This window comes from Chiroxiphia lanceolata, chromosome 6 (genome assembly GCF_009829145.1).
Source record: "Chiroxiphia lanceolata isolate bChiLan1 chromosome 6, bChiLan1.pri, whole genome shotgun sequence".
NCBI lineage: Eukaryota > Metazoa > Chordata > Aves > Passeriformes > Pipridae > Chiroxiphia > Chiroxiphia lanceolata.
The window spans coordinates 31,263,249-31,280,895 of record NC_045642.1 but is presented as its reverse complement, the minus strand read 5'-3'; the positions used below and the strand labels follow the sequence as shown (position 1 = coordinate 31,280,895).

Here is a 17,647-nt window from a genome sequence, read left to right as displayed (position 1 = left end):
GTATAAACCCATATATGTGTATAGGTATATATATGTATAGGTGTATATATGTGGGTATAGATATGCGTGTGTGTATATATATATATACATGTATATATATGTACCAGAGTGAAGTATACATACAGTATACCTACACGGTTATACAGCTATACAAGGGATAAATGTACGCGCCCAGACGTGTATATACCCCTGTATGCGCACCTCTCTCTCTGTGTCGGTGTGTACAGTTGTACACACGTACACAGAGCTGTACATCCCCACACGCATCTCCCCACGACGGAGGACGCAGAAAAGACCCGACAACCCCCTGTCACTCACGGATCCCCGCGTCCCAACCACGGGGCGGAGCTTCGGGGGGGAGCCAATCAGAGTCAGGTGAGGGCCGAGCCCGGGGCGGAGCTGGCGCATGTGACGGTGGGCGGGGAGGGGCGCGGTTAGCGGGGAAGGGCGGGGCTGGCGCTGCCCGGGCTCCTACGGCGGCGTCAGGCGCCCCAAAGAAAGATGGCGGTTTATTTACATCCCTCCGCGGCGCGGCCAATGGACAGGCGCCTTGCCCGCGTGCCCGCCCGGCGGCGCGGTCAGCTGAAGCGGCGGCCAAGATGGCGGCGGCCAAGATGGTGGGGCTGTGGGGCGGAGGTGCCGGGGCCGTACAGTAGAACCCAGCGCCGCCGGGGCGGCCGCGCCCTGCCCCTACAGGGAACGCGGCATCGCCTGCGCCTGTGTCATCCCTACCCCTCGTCCTGGGAAGATGCATTCTTTTGGGAGCGAAGAAGCGGTCTCGCTGGAGCGTCTCTTTGGGTTCTTCTGCGAGTGCGTGCGGCATGGGCACTGGGAGCTGGCGCAGGCCTGTGTGCCCCAGCTGAGCCAGGGGCACGGCGATGGCCCTGGGAAGGTGGAGGCAATTCTTCAGGCTCTGGTAGCTTGCCCCGTGGGGGTGAGGTAAGTAAGGTACTGCTCTGGCTCAGCAGAATTGAGTGTGAAGGGAGGAGGAGCAGTTAGCTTAGTGTTGTCTGTGGGGAGCCAGGTAGGATCTGGGAAGCAGCACCTGTTTCACTGCTGAGGTGCCTTCGGTGTGTCTAGTGGTGCTGTTATGTGAACGTTGACACACTGTCACTGACCAAGAACTTAGCAGGCTTCCCAGCCCACTGGGATAACGAGCTGTGTTCATTTATGTGGCTGACATGGTGATTGAGACAAGCTTAAAACTACTTGTAAGCATTTCAGAACTGATTTTGTTAGATTTTATTGAAGGAGAAAGAACAGCTCTTGAAATTACGTTCCTTTGACGCTGAGCTTTCGTTAATTTAGAAATGGAACCACCAAGATGAGCCCTATAGTTATTTAAAATGTTCTCTTGTTTCCAGCTCTTGAAAAACCTCACAGTTTCTAAAAATGTAAACTCTAAAAAACTCAAATTATGCTGTCGATTTCTTATTTTTCTCACACCAGAATTTGAAATGCCATTTGTTTTACTCAATCCTAGATACGTTTTATCATTGCTTTTCAAGTAGATGCATATGAAGGGTGACTTTCTGGCACTTCAGAGAACATTGGTTTTCCCCCTGTATAATCAGATGATTATACTTCTTCACATTTAAGTTTGTGGAACATTTTGGTAAAGGTTCCAAGAAACAATTTACGTTAACAGCAGTTAAAGAGTCTGGAGGAAGGTGTGCACATGGTTAGATGAATATTGCTAATAGCCGTGTCAGCCATAAGCATTTTCAATCTTTTTATCTTTGATAGATAGGCTATCACATCTAAAGGTTGTAGTTAGTAGTGCTGAGATTTTTAAAGGACAGTAAAATATATTGTGCTTTTTCTTTTTCCTAGTCCCTTTGACAGTACTGAATATGTTTCCTAACTGTATAGACTTTGTGATGTGTATATAAGTACTGGAGCACTTGAAAAGCTGAAGAACATTAGAGGGATTCTTTGTTTAATTGGTACATTGCTTCGCTTTTAGTTTGGGCATAGAGCTGCACTTGGGCTGCTGTGACCTAAAACTTAGTTTCAGTTTTTCGGGTAGAAATAGACAGAACAGGAAATAGCAGTGCTTGGCAAGTGGTCACATTTCAGAGAAATCTGCTGAAGTGCTCCAAGAGGAGCATACAGACTGAACTTTAGACCAGAAACAAATTTAATTGTTTTGAAGAACTAGGCCTGTGGTATTTGACCAATCTAAAAGCAGTTATTTGCACAGCAGAAATCACTGAGTTAATGTGCAAGCAGCACCAATATTGTGGTTCCTCTTCATTCTTTTCTGTCTGATTTGTTTTCAGCTTTTTAGTCATCTTTGGTTTTATTTTGCACAAAGAAATACAAAAATCAAAATGATCTCTGACAGTGTTTTCCTGGATCTTGGACCTTGTATAATCCAGTGTATGTGCTTCTTGCTTTTGTAGATGGGGACAGAATTCTAGCCCATGGAGAACAGCATGGCTTTGGCTTCTTGTGCTGGAAAAATGGCTTACCAGGAATCAGGTACACAAACATCTAGCTGACTTGCAAATGCAGTTTATAGCTCTGACTTCTAGCTGACTTCCAAGTGCAAAATGTCTGCCCAGTTGCTTATAATGGAACTAAGTTCTCAAGGTATCTGGAGACATGCATTGCTTTTACGTTTAACAAATTTGTCAAGAAACAACTGTTAATCTTCACACTGGAGAGAAAAATTGTTTTGGTTTCTTTTTCAAGATATCAGAACTTGGCGTTTTAGCTTTGAGCATTCATACAAAAATGAAAAGCATGAGTGTATCAACTTCTACATTTGTGTAGCACCCTTCTTACATTAACAATGAAATAGCTCAGGCATCAGACAATTCTTTATAAGTTTTAGATGGTGAGGGATGTGTGTACTTTTTTTTAAATTAATTTGTCCGTGTCACTACTTAGGCTTGCATTTTTTCTTTACGTTCTGAGGAATTGATGGGTTTGTAATTCTTGACAAAGTGACGCTTATCTCTGTTTCCAAACGTATGGATGAATAAAATCAGCTGGTGTGAAAGCAGAACCTAATTGTGGAATAGCCTTTAACTGAGAATAAGGTATCTTCAGAGCAATATTTCAGTCTGCCTCACAATGTTAATGAAATAGCTAAGATAGTTTTATATGGTAATGTAGATAAATAAAAGCTTTATTGACTAACATATTTCCCGTACTCATATATGGTTTCAGAAAACTGTTCCAGTTGTTCTTCAGAGAGAAACTGAATTTTTAGTGTTCTTGGAAGAACTACAGAAGGATATTTCTGAGGAAGTCCTAAAGGTGAGCTACTTCTGTACCCTATTTCTTCTTGTTAGTTATGCAGAATGTCCAGTTATGCAGAATGTGGGATCGAAGTTAATACTTCTTGCTAACTTGACTGCCTGAGAGGTTAATGTGTTAATAATCTTCCAGGCAGTTGAAAGAGACTGTAATTCAGATCCCTTTCTGAAGTTAATCCAATGTGCCTGCAAGTGATTTCTCTGGTCAGAGCGGAGGCTGCAGGCAGGCAGCACAGGTTTTTCTACATAGTATTTCTAACACACGTCAGTCCTGACTGCAACTACGTGCCACAGTTTTATATTTAGACACCTGTAATAATCATAAACCTAAAACCCACTGTGAGCTAAAATAAACTATAGTCAACAAGCACATTTTTAAATTATGTCTATTTTCTTTTTTTTTTTCTCCTGAGATCTTAATTTTCATCTCCTGCACACCCCTTTGCCCTGTTCCTGGAAGTTTTTGAATGCTCTACTGTTATCACTGGTGTTGTTTGGTAATTGGTATGATGTGTGCTCTGAGGTCCAGGACCCATTTTTGCATAACTAATTTATACATGCGGACTGATTTATTTGAGAAATGCATGGAAATATGCAAAGATGGATTAATATCAAAAGCAAGTATAGAGCAGAAAATCAGGAAAGTTACTAATTATAGAACTGTCCTAATTTGGTGTTAGTTACAACAGATTTAGACCTGACATGGTGTGTTAAATGTCATAAGATGTTGCTTCTAGTTCTATAGATTCTAACTCTTTAAAGATTTTTTTTTTTGCCATTTTTAAGAGGAAAATGGAAAGTTATTATATTCAGAAGCTCTTGGCAACTTTTAAATATGAATAAGGAAAAGATATTCAATACTTTCCTGAAGATACAGAACTAGCAATTACAGGACAAAAACAATCAAGATAAACTTGAATGTTGATTAAAGTAAATCTCCTGGAAGTCTGTTAATGAGTAGTGAAGTCTGTGCATGTTGCCATCTAACCTCCAAGGTCATGAATGATTCCACCATTGTCCACACTGTCCACCAGTGTTGCACAGAAACATGAGATTCAGCAACCTCTTTGTTGCAGTTACTGTCAGAGGCATGTTGGTAGATAGAGCTATGTTTTGATCCAGCAAATGAAAAAAAATGGGTGTTGTGGACTTCTCATTTTTTTCTGCACACCAACCACCTCTCCTGAGTAGTGTCACAAGTGCTGCTTAAGTGATATTCAACTGGCTTGTCTCTCGCCTTCCCACCTGTTATTGGGAGAGCTAACTGGATTTTTTTTGTTTTCCCATTCCTTGTTCTCAATTGTAGGTATGCTTCTGTTAGGAAGAAAAGTTCTTGTTGCTTAAGAAAGAAGTGGCTTCTGAATTTGTTGGTCAGTTTTAAACAAGTTTGGAAAATTGATGAGGATGATGTGGTTGGTAGATAAATAGTATGAATCTGGAAAAGTAGGATTAAAAAAAAACCCCACTAATCATTATGCTCTTAATGGCTTATGAAGTTACATCAGTATATTGCTAAGAGGTGCCTCAGCCACCCCATAGGGATTGCCTGTGACTTATAGTATACTTGTGTGTTATAAGATTCTTTATATTTTGTTACATATTCAGACATATCCACTCTTCTAGGAAGGACATTGGATAAGGTGGACCATAAGTAATGGATTTCCTAGGTAGTACAATGTTTCCAAATTGATTTATCTGTTTGCTTTCAAGTTTCTTCTATTTTTTTAAATAATTCATTTCATATATTAATGGAGTCTAAAAGGCTTACTCTTTTATTATTTCCCTACCAGGAACTGTTTGAAGCCTTTGAGTGCACCCAGAACGAGCACATCACAGACAGCAAAAGAAGAGATGACTGCTCTCACAAATTCAGTTTGGATGTTGTTTCAGCTCTCCGAAAGCTTTTGCTGCGGGCTCCCCAGAGGGCAAAAGCCCTGCTGGAGTTCTTCCAGGAGGAGCAAGGCACACACAGCTCTTCACTCCAGCAGTATCGCGCTCTACAGAACATCTTCGTTGAATTTCTTTGTGACTCCTTGAAATCTCTGCAGAGGCTCCAGGGCAGTTCTGAGTTTTCAGGCAAACTAGATCAAAGAGAACTAGTAGATACAATTTATGCTGCTCTCAGTATAGTGACTTTTGATGTGGAGCATCAAGCAGATGAAGTAAGGCACCTATTCAGGGAGCTCTTGGATGTGTGCTGGGCTGAGGGAAGCCCACTGAGGGAGGAGAAGCTACTAAGCTGTATGCTGAGGAAACAGAGCCATGGCCTTTTAAGCCTTTATAGCAGTGTTCTCACAGAAAGAACAAAAGAAAAGTTTTTGTTGTCAAAATCTATACAAAAAGGTTTGTTTCACTTTTTGCTTTGTTTTAATTTCCTGTTTAACAAAACCATTAAGGCATTAAACAGGCAAGTTGTCAAGAAGTCAGACAGTGTTCTTGCTAAGGAGCCTTAATAAACTGCAGAGTCTTGTGAAAGTTGATGCTAAAATGATCCTTAAAGCAAGGAATTGGCATAGGAACACCAGTTCTCTCTCTACATTTCTGCAGTCTATGCTATCTTCTTTTCTGATCACTTCCTTTACCACCCCTCTATTTCAATCTGCTCAGCATTTCTCTTGATGAAGACCTTGCTTGTAAAAAGATTGACAGTCCTTAGGTATGTAAAGTATGACTCCAGCTCAGGGTCATCCGTGTTGAAGGATGTTCTGTTTCTGGCCAGTAACAGTTCAGTTACCTCATTAATCCCAAAATGTTCAAACCCCTTAATACTGGAAAAGTAAACTTCTGAAAGTGGAAGGAGATGTGGACTGGGCTGATATCCCATCTGGAAAGAAGATGCAGTTTGATTACCTGCTCACTTGCCAGAGCCCAGCTGTTGGTTTTGTACCAGCCATAACTTCACAGCCTCTGTCTAGCCCCCTATGACTGGTACATTTAGTTGTAACTCGATGGCCCTGATGGGTCCCTTCCAACTCAGCATATTCTATGAGGATCTCAGTTGAAACTGAATGGCAAGTGATACCCATGATCGTGACAGTAAAGTGGCAGGTGAGTGTGCAAGGAGGAAGAACTAGAATGCCTACCCTCTTTTGCTCACTTCTGTACACAGAGGTGTAAGTCAGTGGGGTTTGTATCCTCTCTTCTCCCTTCACTCATAGCGATTCCTGAAGGGAAGTTCAGGCTAGTGCGGCCAACTCTAGCATTTCTGATAATCACTACAGTTCATGCTTCCTCGTGGGGGAAGAGAAAGGGAGATCCACATGCTTTCAGTCTCACTTTGCACAGATCTGAGAAGTTCCTGTGCTGGACAAGTCCTTGCTAAGGCCCATGAAACATACAGAGAATATGTGTATGGCTAAACAAAGTCAGGCAGGGTGATCTGAGCTGATGCAAACAATCTGTGTGCTCAGCAGCGTCTTGCTATGTTAATGACTGTCCAGACAGTTTCCTGGTTTCCAGTCTGACCTTTTTATCAAAGTTTTCTGCTTGGCCTTCTTATTTTCCAGTAACAATACTTGAGAATCTTAGCTGTTAACATGTAACAGCTGGTTAGTGTTTGAGAAAATGTTGAGTGTTTCTCAGTTTAAATCAGTAGCAATTATGCCTCTGTTAAAGGTACCACTCTCTACGGGAAACATGTTGTGATGTTTTTTAGGTTCATCTGAGCAGCTGGATACAGAGCGAACTGTGATGAGTTTGTTCTCAGATCCCATAGAAGCTTCTTCTTGGAAGACAGCCTATTTCTACTGCTTGAGCAGCAGCAAGCACTTTCTGGAACAGATTCTGGTACAACCATAAAATCATTAACAGGGAAACCCAATGGAGGCTAAAGTCAGTCCCTGTATTGATCGTATCTTGGTGGTGCACAGAAGCATTCTGTATTCATACAGTGTTTACCAGGGGTTATGACTAATTGGAACAAGGGGGTAACTGGTGATAACTCCCCGACTTGCAGCTGTGTGATGAACATAAAACAGCTAGTGAGATTTTGGGAAAAGCTCATCTTCATGCAGGCTGAGGATTAAGTCTTCAGGATTTAAGAAGTCCCATGTTCTGCTTGTAATTTTGTTGGATACTCAATTTACCTCATTACCTTGAACTTGTTGCTTTGCTTTTCTGATGCTGGTAGACTTGGGGCTGTGAGATTAGTTTGCATGGTAGATTATGTTTTAATTTATGTTAATGAGTTATGTTTAAAAATTTATGTTTTAAAGAGCTTGAAGACCTGATGAAAAATAGTGTTTGAAATTATTGATTTGAATGTATTTACACAGATAGAAAAAGTAAAATGCAGAGAGGTGGTCACTATTAAAATGAGAGTTTTGAAGGTTGAACATATTTCCATTTCGAAGTAATATGCTCATAGAAGTCTCCTACATAGTATCCTTGACAGAGACATAATCACTAGGAGGAATGTAAAGATAATGTAGAGTGAGTGTGAGTTGGCTCTTTAGTAAGCATTTGAAGTGATGTTTTTTTTCCTTAGGACAACTTTACTGATGAGTAATCTGATGGTTTGGAAGATGTAAGTTCAGGGAAGTTCCAGATGCAGAACTTCACTATTTTTGAAGCTAATATTGAAATGGCTACTTGCTTACATAGTCTGCCAATACTATGGGTCTTTACATTCTGGAAAAATAAATACTTATTCCTTTTGTTTTCTAGGTGACTGCATTAACTTTACTGAAAAGGGAAGACTACTCAAGCCTGAACAGTTTGTTGAGGAGAGAATTCAACCCCCTTAGCCGTCTCTTGGTGTTGCTAGGATGGACTCATTGTCAAAGCTTGGAATCAGCAAAAGCGTTGCTATGGACTCTACACAAAACTCAGGTGAAAGAAAGTGACAGTATCCCAGTCTGAGTCCAGATAATGCAATTTGTTTGCAAAAATAAGTAAAACCACATCTTCAGTGAGAATGTTGGTCTTTCTCAAAATGGGATTTTAGAAAGCTAAGATGCTACAGTTATGTGTAGGTAACATAATTGGACACTTTCCTTCCTTCTTTTTGGTCAGCTGTGAAGGGAGTGTGATTGCACAGGAGACTCTGAAAGTTTCTCATGCATAAACTCTACAGCTTTTGCTGTCAACAAAGAAAGAAAAACAGCAATGGTTGTTGATGTTTTGAAAAGACCTGGAGGTCTTTGTTTTGTGTAATTTACTCCAGTGAGTCATCCTTGGATAGTGGCTAACTCTGGTCACAGCTAGCCTGAGTTCAGCAACAGAGTACCTTGGAAATTCCCCATACTTATTCTCACAATGAAATGATAAATTACAAGAGTTGTGAGTGGAAAATCCACCTTGTTTGTGGGCAGCCTTCGTCTGTGCAGAAGAGAGGGTTCCAGCTCTGAGGGTGTAGTTGCACTTCAGATGATGTCTTCTGGCTGGCAAGTGGCTTAGATGGCAGAAGTGTGGAGATGATGAGCCTTGTACTGCTGGATCATAGTGTAGATTGAGGCTGATATTGCAAAGTGAAACTTTGAGATCTGATTTTAGCAGGCAGTCATCTTTAATAGAAAAGCACATGGAAAAGGAGAATAACTGTCTGCTACCCAGTATGTCATCTGTACATCAATCATGTTCTAGTACATGATTCTAGTACGTGATTGTTACTAAGAAGCATTAATTTGCATTTTAAAAGCTAATCTTGAAAACAGATGTAACCACCTTTCCATGGTCTGTAGATGTGTCAAGGGGAGGCTGACTGACCTCTGTGTTCCATCGGAATAGCCCTTCTTTGCTGACTTTGTAATAAAACTGGCAATTTTCTGTATTTGAAAGTTATTATCTGGGTAAAGAAGTCTTAGGAACATACCATATGTGACACAGGCTTGGTTCTGCTGTCTGATTGAGGGACTTGTTGTAAAGAGGTTCTTTTATTTGTCTTTCCATTTAGGATCTGTGCAATGATTCAGTATTGAAAGATTTTTGTGATGGGCTGTGGGCTCATGTGGAAGTTCTTGAATGGTGCATGCAGCAAAACAGGTAAAGTGATCAGAAAGACTTTTTCCAAACTGTCTTGCCAAATCTACCTATTAGTTTATGTATGCAAATAGAAAAGGTGTTATTTTCTTGGCTAATCATCTGACAGTGACTGTATATCACAAAGGCTCAAAATTGCTTCATGGGCTGCAGTTATGCTCTTTGTTTTTCTTTTTAACTGCAGTAGTTTGGTTCAGTCAGAATTAGAGTGGTAGTTACGTCTTTAAACTTGACTGAGATCTAAATCTGTGCCACCTCTTTGTTCTCTCTTCTAGTATTACTGTCCCAAGGAAGGTTCTTTTGCAACACTTGCACAGTCTGGATTGCCACACTGCAGTGTACTCTCTGCATCATCTCACTAATCTTCTGGCACTGAATGAAGACGATGTTATTGAGCTTCTTCAAAAGGTTCCTGCTAGAGACCAGGGTAAATGTGCAGGGTAAATGTGTAGGGTCATGAGAACACAGAAAACTCCCGATCCATCGAGTGTGTATGCTCAGTATTTCTGCCAGGAAGAATCTGTTCTTTTGACCTGCTTCTGTGACTGTGTAAGATACTGCTTGTCAGCTGTTTTGGAGAAGAAATCTAGAGAGTATGTGGAAATTATTTTAGAATTCTTTTAGGGGGTAAGTTGTCTCCCAAGAAGGAGTTGTGAGATCTCATAGATCTCTGAAAGTGCTTCAAAATGGTAACAAGACTTTGCACATGTTCCTAAAATGTGCTGCTCATTGTAACTTCTATACTGTGTAATACCCTTAGTTTGAAGTGTATATGTATGATTTGGATTTCAGTCACCTCTGCACTTAAATTTAAAATCAAAGGGCAAAACCAGATGAAATAGACCATATCTCATACTACAACATCTTCATTTTTGAAAGATACAAAAAAGTTTCTTCTTTCTTCTAATAATAAGTGCTACCAACTTCAATATTTAAATCAGTAAGGCTTACCTACAGGCTGTGTTTACATAACTCCTGCCTCACTTCTCTCACCTTCCCGTGTTCTACTTGGGTGCCTGAAATACCTGGGATTACTAAACACATTAGTTCACTTAGAAGTGACTCTCCCTGGACACTCTTGATTGCAGCCTGTATCCATGTTCAGCTGCTGCTATTTTAAGGCTGTTTTCTCTTAGGGCCTCTGAATAATGATGTAGAAACTCAGTCTTCCTGTGTGTACTAGAACCTAAGAAGCTGCAATTTTTTGTGCCTTATTCCTTCTATGGTTTGGGATTTGTACATGTGTAATTTCAACCCAAGTTCTGTGGAGAGCTCTCAGTGATGGATTTTGCACAGATTTTTCCAGGTTGCCTAGTGGGAAGCAGTTTTGTCTCTTTCCAGTATCATATTGTTGTGATGTTGGTTCCCAGTTCTACTTTTACAGGTTTTGGTGTTAAAATTATCATGACAGTTGTCTTGAATAGTCTCAAAAGATGTAATGATTGAGACTCTATATAGATCTTAGTTTTCAGCGTCCTGCTTTTTGAAATTATTTTGTTGCTGCTGGTGTTGGTTTTGGGTTTTTTTAACAGTTCTTACATTTTATTTCTCTTCTGCTTAAATTCTGTCAAAACTTCAAAAACAGGAAGAGGCAGTCCCATCATATCTTCTGGGAGCTGCATGACTGTAGCAAAATAACTCTGGCTGTGGTTTCTCTTCTTTTTTTTGTATCACAGTAATTTATGGAACTAATTAATGGAAGATAAGTCTTCCTTCTCTTTTCGACTCAGTGATTATTGCAAAATTCAGATAATTCTATAAACACAGTCTATTAGAATCTCCTTTAAAATAATCTATTTTGAAACTTAAAAGGAAGAGAGGAGTCATAAAGTTTTGATTCATCTAATATGGTAATGTTAACAGGTCTCCTCCCCTCACCCCACATACTTCCTCATCTTCCCCTTCTTTCTCATAGACATCTGTCAGCTGCATTACTGTAACCAAAGTAGTGGTATTGGTAGACACTTGTGTTCAGGCCACTGGCTTTGATCAGTCACACTAACAAAGGAAATGGTGGACAGGAATTTCCTCATGAGTTACAGTATTCAAGAATAAGGTGTTAGAATTTCTGGCATAGGAAGAAAAGTGCTTATCGTTAAAGAATAGTTCTTCAGTATTGGTACAATGAAAAGGATCATTTAGATGGAAATACTGAAGAGACTCACTGCATCCAAGTCTTTCCACATGCAAAGCAAAAGTGTATTAAACTTATTTTTTATTACCAGTGTGTATCTTGTAGTATCTCCAGCTAGCTATTTCTCTATTTTAGAGGATTGGCAAATATCAGGCTTTACCTGCCTGAAGTCCTCTTAAGACATTGGTATTGAGAGCTTTTTGGGTGTCTACATATCAATGTCAAGCTGCTGGTGAACTGTAGGATTTCCATGGCTGTGTGGGTTCTGCAAAGGATTCATACTTGGATGTTTCCTCAGTTCTGTCTATACTTTCCACTGTTGTCGCTGTTTAGAATGACAGTGATAGGGAATAATGGTTTCCAACTGTGGTCTCAGTCATTTTGTCTTGGCTGCTCTGTAGTTTTCAGAAGTGTTCAGACTGGTGCTTTTTTTTTGCAGTCATACTCAAACCTTGTGGAGGACAGTGCTGAAGTACTTTCTGGGTTAAGTAATGCTGTTCAGTCCCGGGGTTTGAATGCAGACATTATCAGTACATTGTGCTTCGTACCCGTGCTTCATTTAAAAAAACTTGGCTAATGCTTTTCCTGTATGACAGTAGGCAGAGGGACAGTCTACGCCTTTTTTTTGTTTGGCTGTTGTGGGCTTTTTGTCTTTTTTAACCTTTGTACAGCAGTTGGATAATTCATAACAGAACATATGACACTACATTGTGTGACTGGGTGAAGGGGATGATGATGTGACTTTTACATAATTTGCAGTTCTGCTGTTCTGTTGTACTAAGGGATCATGTCTCTGGCATGTGATACCTTTCCTCAAAAAAAGGGAGAAGTGCAGTACTTCTCTAAGTGACCTTTAGCATAAATGTGTGAAGGAGACTTGTGGGACTGTACTTTTTCTTGAATCGATTGCAGGTTGTATTCGATCTCTATGGCCAGCCATTGTGGGTAGAATCAACTGCGATACCTGTTCATTAGCACAAATCTGTAGCAGTGGTGGTACTCTATTCTCACGATGATCATAGCCAGTCTACACTGTCTCCCTACTTATCTACTGTGTACTAGAACACAGAATTCTAAGATGCTGAAGTGACAGAGGGTTTGTCCCTCTGTTGTAAAGGAAGCGGTATAGCTTAACCACATACTTCTAATGAGACTCATTATGAGCAGATTTTGGTCATTCTGTGCTGTAGCCAGGCCGTGTTACACAAATTCAGAGAAAATTTTCTTTTTAGAAAGGGATCCAGACCTGACTTTTCTGTGCCCATCTGTTGTGGGTTGGGTTGTTTGGTCTTTTTTCCAAAATTAACAGTGAGATGGATCAGAGATGAGGTGGAGGTGACACTGAGGAAGAAAGACTGGATAAATATTGCTGTGCAGGAACTGCAGGAGAAAATTAACTTTTCTTATCTACATCCCACCCCCTCACTGCTCTAATTTCCCTCCACAGCAGCAACAGTCGCTAACACCCTGAGTCAGCAGCGCAATCTGGCGCTCTTCCGAGCGTTTTGTGCCATGAAGTATGCTATCTATGCTCTCTGCGTGAATTCACATAAGCATTCCAAGTGCAAGGATTGCATACGCAGCCTTTTTGGTCATATCCCTGAGGATGCAACTTCTGGGGAACCAGCAGGTGATTGACCTCCTTTCTCAGGTTCAGTAGCTTGTACTTCTCCAATTGCTGGGCTCTGAATTGGAATAATGTTGCACCCTGTGTACATATGGTGTTTTTATTCAGTGGGCTATGGATGCTTTGCAAACAAGCATAGTGGCATTTCTTTGAGGCGTTGTTATCTTTAGTAATAACAGATATAAATAAGCTACCTGCCTTGTTTTAAAACATTTAAGGTAATTGTCCAAAAACTACAGTGCAAAAAGAAAGTGATATAGGATGGTAGTGGCAGGGATGCTTTTGCAAGAACTTTTGATTTCCCAGAGCTGAAACTGATTCAATGACTAAAATGGGTGTAATCTGAATTTGCACATCATTGAACAAAGTGGTAATTGGCATTACTCAGAGGGAGGAGGCACACTGCCTTTTTAAATGTAAAATATTGGACATATGTTTACTTGATTTGTGGAGGAGTGATTTGGTCTGAGTCACCGGGACACTTTCCTCTGCTAGGATTTTCTTAAAAGGAACCCCTAAAAAATGTAGTAAATGTTCTTTTCTTTTTTTTTTAATTATACAGATTGGTCTTCAGTATTTCCTCAGTACATTTTGAAGTGCCAGCAGTTCTTAAGGAGCGTTCCTGCTCCTCTGCGCCTGGAGGTTTTGGAGAATATTTTCTCCTTACTTTTTGTTTCCTACAGTGATCTCCATACTGAGACTCTTCTACCTGAGGACTATGCAGAGGATGAAGACCTTGACAAAAAGAGTACTACTAGGACTGTAGAAGGCAATGCTAGTTGTTGGTCTTCCACCTCAGAAAGTCCACAGCACCTAACAGAGGCTGAAAAGAAATTAGAGGGGCACCTGCTGGCTGCACAGACAGTTCACACAGATACCCGAGATCTTTGTGACTCGATGTTAGATGGCAAAAGCTGTGAAACCTCTAAGCTGAACTACCTGGATCTGAAACATTTCACCAATGATGTTACTGGATTTTTAGTGGATGATGTGGCCATGGATGCCTTCCTCACATTGCTTCTCAACCATCTGGAAGAAATTCAGAGTTCTCTCTCATGGGACTCCAGTAATGTGCTTCATGAAGAGCTGGAGCTTATTGAGTGCTTGAACCTTTCTGCAAGCAGAGATGCCTTTGGAAATCGCATGTTACAGTTTTCCAAATACCTTTCTGAAGCTCACTGGCGATTCAAGGTGGTGATGAGTAACAGAAATGCAGGTAGGCTTTCTATTTTGCACTTTCTGATATATCAACACTGTTCTTTTACAGCTGTCCAGGCAGTGATCTCATTCAGAGACTAAATTCCCTGAGCATCTTACTGAGGGAGCACATTCTGGCAGATACTGGGAGAGTGACCTAGTTAAAGATCACTGGGTTCTTGTACCATTCTCCAACAGGAGCAATCTCTATACCAGTCAGAAGTTTGGGTTTTCTGTTTTCCCTCCCCTTTGTGGACACACTGCTTCTGTTTGCTTGTCTTTCTCCCACTTCTTTGTCATAAGTCACAGTGCAGTGATGTGAAGACACATGGTGGTGTTAGATCTAGTGCAAGCCAAATAGTCTCAGCTCATTTCTGGACAGTGTTGATTTAGCCTAGTCTGGAAATGTTAGGAACATGTAGCAGAGTTGTTGACTGGGTCAGGGTTCATACTACCCTGCATTACTGAAGAACCCAGTTGTTTCAGCAAAACAAGTCAAACTCTTTCTTTTACTATTATAATTCTTATCATTTCTGGTTTGTTTCTAGCTCCTTATATACTTAGACTATAGATATTTTTCTGTATAGTTGGAATCATTTATGTTGGAAAAACCCGTTAGTACTCATGAAGGATGTGTGGAAGGTAGAGTATGTTCCAAGCAACTTTGGATGTGAATGTGAAAAATACACTTGGTTGAATTGCATCAAAATTACATCAAGGTGCTGGTTTAAACTTTACTGCAGAAGAGCTCTTAGCTGAGATAACTGTGTTTCCTTTGGAGATTTGCCATCAGAGTTCTACCTATGTAGATGTGCTGCTAGATTCTTTAAGACAGACAAATAAGAGTTGATGGCCGTTTGGTAATGTTTTCGCTTAAATCTTTCACAGAACATCAGCTCGCAGCCTCCAGGAGATACTGCTCTTTAATCAGGCGCTCCAGCCTTAAGAAACGGAGTAGATCTCGAAGGTACAAGACAGGTAGGTTGAAAAAGTGACTTGGAGAAGACATCTCTGAAATGCACATAATTTTGCTGAGCTCACAGCTGAATGCAATTAGATTTAATGGCCGAGGAGCAGAGAACTAGATTTATTTCTGTTGTTTTTCTGACTGGTTTGAAGTATCTTAGTTCAGTCCCACTTGGATTGAGATTGTTTTCCTAAAGCTCACCTGTTTAAATAATTTCTTCCATACATAGTCTGATTTGGGGCAGGGGAGGACTCAACTACAGTACCAATTTTTCTCTTTCTCCACTGTGTCCAATGACTGTTTGGTATATTTTCTTTCCTATCGCAGTATTATCTAGGATGTGAATTTGCAGGAGTTTGCGGTGTAAATTGACAGCCTTAGGAGAAAGTTGTGTTCCTCACCATTTCTCTATTTAGCCTTTAAAAGGCATGTCTGGTTTTGGAGTGGCATGTTCCAAAATAAGAAGCTTTAAAGTACCTGATGTGAGTCAGATGGGCCACCTCAACATAGTCTCTTGCCCAGCATTTTCTTCAAATCAGCAGTTTTTGCATTTACCGTAGACATCAGTGGTGGCTGATTTGTGAGATACTCTTGAATATCTCTTGAGGTTGCCCGATCTGTTATTTGCAGTAAGTTTTAATTACCTTTTCTGGAAAAAGTGCATTTAATATGCTGGTTTTGATTTGTTTGCATTTTAGATGGGAAAGAGGGAATCTCCAGTCCATCATTAGAAGGTACAAGTAGTGAGCTAAGCACCAGTACCTCAGGTATTAACCCACAAAAGTAGTATTTCTTTGTCTTGTCAATGTGCATGATGAAGTATTTGCTTGATTAGTTAATGTGAATTACTGCTCTATGCAGGACAGAATTATAACTTTTCACTTCTCAGAGCTCCCATTTTTGGCTGACTTTTTCTAGTTAGAATAATATATATGTCTTCTTCTGGAATAAGAAAATTGGATTTTTCTTGCAATCTTTGGCTTGCAGGAAACAGTATGCAATGTAGTGATGTGCATCAAAAAAGTTAGTGGACTGGTAGCCATGTAACCTAAAACATGCTTAGGCATGCTGGATTGATTTAATAGGTCCAATACTTTAGACTTCTCCCTTTATCCAGACTGAATCAGTGCCCTAGCACTGCATGCATGTTATGTAACTGCTGAACAATGTTACATTGGGCTGGGATCCAAAATGGAAGTTGTGACCAAATAGTGAAATATTGTAAGAGTGTTTAACAAGATGTTGATCTCTTTACCCTAAAACTTGCTTGTAACTCTGCTCCTATATTTTTGTGTTAAATATATGAAATGCTGTTATCTGATAGTTTGCTGTTATCCAGTGAAATGTGTTTTCCTTGATATGTACTGATTAATTCTCTCTTGCAGAGGGAAGTACCAGTAGTGTGTCTGGCTCAAGTGATTTGGAAAGCAGAGCTAGACCACATCAGCAGAACCCCCTCATTCCTATGATGCTTTCCCCTCCAGAATCACTGTTAGTTTCTTGTGTTTTGAGAGGAAACTTCTTAGAAGCCCATCAGGTAAATGAGTTGCATGTACGTTTTGATTTTTGAATGAAGTTCCTGCTTCTTCTGCATTTAGCAAGCATAGGGCTGAAGCATCTGCATTCCAAGTGAAAGAATGACTTCAGAAGTAGAAGCAAGTAAAAGGAACAAAGATATTGCAAACCAACATCCCAAGGATTCAGGTGGTCTTTTGCCTTGTTATATAAAAATACTTTTCTCTAAACCTGGGTTCTCAAAGCATGCAGATGTTTGATGAGAGCTAGCCAAGCACAGTGTTTCAGCTGAATGAAGAACACAAAGAGCTCATGTGAAGCCTCATGAGGAAGCAGCATCTGAACTGCTTTTGTTAGTCAGTGATTCAAAACCACAACATTCTGCCACTTGTAAGCTTGGCAGAAACATGCAAAGGTATTCCTCACCCGAAGCAGAGCCAAAGTGGTGATTACATTTATTTGACAGAGGTATGTTTTGAGGCTAAATTCATGGTATTGAAAACGGACAGAAAGACTTGAAATTGACATTCTGCACATTTGTAGTTCTTTGTTCCTTGACAACATACCTTTGTCTGTGTGGCTTTTGGGTTGATGCTCTGAAAAAACATCTTGATGTGCATAAATGATTGGATCTTCTGCAAAAAGCAGTGGCATGGCTAAGTTTCAGATAGCCATATCAGAGCAGTTAAAATCATTTAAGCATTGCATTAACATCAGCTTAGTGCTCAACCCATTAGTTCTGTTTGATGCCAAGCCTACCGCTTCATCTTTTCCCTACTTGCAGGGCCAAAGAAGCATTTTATTTTGCTTTGTTGCCTTGATTTTCAGTATCGCTGATGATAAAGAATTTAAGCTTGGTTTGTGTTCTCTTGTTTTGATAACAGGAACTTGCAGAGCTCTGCCTAGCTACTCTGTGTTTAAGTTTCTAGAAGGTATTCCTTGCTGAATAAGAATTTGTTTAA

The 17,647-nt window shown here is 40.4% G+C and overlaps 1 protein-coding gene across 1 annotated transcript in view; it reads left to right on the top strand.

Annotated features, from left to right (window-relative positions):
* Positions 1–595: 595 nt before the first annotated feature.
* Positions 596–17,647, top strand: part of ZFYVE26 (zinc finger FYVE-type containing 26) — a 48,181-nt gene continuing 31,129 nt past the window's right edge. The window contains 13 exon segments of the mRNA XM_032690299.1: positions 596–939; positions 2,406–2,484; positions 3,178–3,267; positions 5,057–5,609; positions 6,922–7,052; positions 7,932–8,096; positions 9,160–9,248; positions 9,521–9,672; positions 12,827–13,009; positions 13,569–14,222; positions 15,092–15,181; positions 15,869–15,937; positions 16,556–16,707. Coding sequence (XP_032546190.1) covers positions 749–939; positions 2,406–2,484; positions 3,178–3,267; positions 5,057–5,609; positions 6,922–7,052; positions 7,932–8,096; positions 9,160–9,248; positions 9,521–9,672; positions 12,827–13,009; positions 13,569–14,222; positions 15,092–15,181; positions 15,869–15,937; positions 16,556–16,707 — 2,598 coding nt within the window. The 5' untranslated portion in view covers positions 596–748.